Here is a 2,230-nt window from a genome sequence, read left to right as displayed (position 1 = left end):
GGCAAAATAAGAGAAAGAGACAAGGTAACGACACGACCACACCAAATCGGTCGTTACATAAATTGGCACTTTTTGTCGTTACGTAACAACGAATTTAACATTCCGATACAATAAAATTTAAGTAACCATCAAAACAAACATTGTAATAGCAGAATGAAGCATACAGTTCGACTGGATTACCCCCAAACACCCAACATCTAAAAGAAAACCAGAGTCATTTTGAAGTACAAAACTGCTAAGCTATCCCCAAAAGAAACAACCAAGAAATGGGGGAAACTACTTATTATTAGGAGGGGGTTTGTGGTATGCTAGTATTGCATAAACCACCTGGGCAACAGAGACTATAAGTCCGATAAATGACACTGAGAAAACAATAGTGAAGTATTCCGAAACCCATGGAGGCCGATTATAGCTGTTGACGTCAATTTTGACATGGCTGAGATTGTTCTCATCACTTGTTTTGACATTGGAAGCCAGTTTTTTAAGAATGGTTGGTAACTTTGCTGTATATTTGCGGTTTCCTTTAATAATCCCATCCGATTCAAGGAGTTTAGCATCTCGAACTGTGAGAATAAGATCACACATAAATTGCAAATACGAGCTCACCTCACGTTCACTAGGATCGAGTTTTTCCTCGTATTGTTTGAGACATCCCAAAAGGAACTGAGTATGAGATCCGACAAACAGTGGAGGCAAAAAAAGATAAGGGTAAATTAAGAAGCGTTTGCGCCTAGTGATCCCTCTGATCCCTCCTTTTGTGGTGGTAAAGTAAATCCCTGCTTGTTTTAACTCTGCAACATTCTTAACCTTGGTGTCATCATCATCAGTTTTTTTCGTAGTTGTATTTTTTCCAGCCACAACATCAGTACTGCTGCCTCCAGTTTCTGTATTACTTTTAATTCCATCGTTATCTTCTGCTCCTTTACTTTCTTCTTCTGGATCTACATCATCATCATCATCATCATCATCAACATATTTATCTTTTTCCGGATAATTTTCTGGTCCAAGAAGGAGTAAATGGAGCCCGTGTAGCACATCACAACATTCTTTCAGCTGGTTCGTCCAAATCTTCAATCTTCGTGCATGTTTACTAACTGGAAGAAATTGTACAGAGATGCAACATCGGAGCCGCTCAATTGCCGGTGAAAGTAGAACCCTAAACAAGGTCATCTTACCCAGATTATTTGAAGATGGCTCCTTCCACTTGCCATTTTTAATCACTTCTCTGAAGTACCTCTGGTTTAGTAGTTCCCTGAGAACAACCAGAGGAATCTGGTTGCCTACATGAAACATAGACTCAACCCATTTGTGTCTGTTGGACAAGCTAATGTTTCTTAAGTGAGGAAAATCATCCAATTTGAAGCTGCTATTTCTTAGATGAGGAAAATCATCCAATTTGTTGTCACCCCGCAGGAGAGAGAAGGAAAGTTGGAGAAATAAGCAACTATCTTTTAGCATCATGTCCCGAAAATCTTTTCCCGACATAGCGATCACTTCGGACTCAGGGTGATAGGATGCTCTTGCTTCTTTCTCAATTCGTCTAATTGCAGAAATGTAGATTTCCGTGATAGTTGCTTCCCTGGATTTTGAGGAGCTAATCACATACTGCCAAGCTTCTTCTTTGGCCTTTTTTATAGGGTCATCATCTTGTCCAAATAGTGGACCAAATTTAATGAAAGGAACGGATTTCCCAACCCTTCGTATCATGCGTCGTGAAGAATTTGCAGTGCCACCAGGCTGCTGCCCTTGCTGCGGCTGCTGCTGTTCTGGCTGCTGCTGCGGCTGCGGCTGCGCCTGTACATGCTCGGGCTGCTGCGGTTCTCGCTGCGCCGCACTTGACGACATAATCCGAACTAAGAGCTATTACGCAAAGAGTATGATTTAGGATTGAGACAGGCTGAAAAGGCTGTAGAGGATCAGAAACTTTTGTTTTTTTATTGATGAGTGATGATTTAGGAAAAGGTAAAATTTCTGAAAAGGAAAGGCAAATGCTGTTGGCCATAACTATAGGGAGCGTGCTTGATTTGTTACACAATGTGTAGTTTAATATTTATCAAAATCTATGTGACTGTTAATCTCGCAAGAGATTTCAAGTATTATTGCAGAAACCTCTCTCAATAGTTTTGTAACATTAATCGGGTTTACACATCTCATCTTCTTCCTTATTTTGCTTCTTTTAACAATTTCTAAACCTATTTGTTAGTATTAATTAAAAAAAAATATGAAGTAC

At 39.8% G+C, this 2,230-nt stretch overlaps 1 protein-coding gene across 1 annotated transcript; it reads right to left on the bottom strand.

Annotated features, from left to right (window-relative positions):
- Positions 1-276: 276 nt before the first annotated feature.
- Positions 277-1,845, bottom strand: LOC138878736 (uncharacterized). Its single transcript, XM_070158425.1, has one exon. It carries the CDS (start codon positions 1,843-1,845, stop codon positions 277-279), a length of 1,569 nt encoding a protein of 522 aa, XP_070014526.1.
- Between the last annotated feature and the right edge of the window lie 385 nt (positions 1,846-2,230).

This window comes from Nicotiana sylvestris, chromosome 9, assembly GCF_000393655.2.
Source record: "Nicotiana sylvestris chromosome 9, ASM39365v2, whole genome shotgun sequence".
NCBI classification, from domain to species: Eukaryota; Viridiplantae; Streptophyta; class Magnoliopsida; order Solanales; family Solanaceae; genus Nicotiana; species Nicotiana sylvestris.
This window is presented reverse-complemented; position numbering and strand designations above follow the sequence as displayed.

Bases quoted from the DNA above. Each gene is read 5' to 3' on its own strand.
- LOC138878736 (XM_070158425.1), bottom strand. From the start codon at position 1,845: ATGTCGTCAAGTGCGGCGCAGCGAGAACCGCAGCAGCCCGAGCATGTA.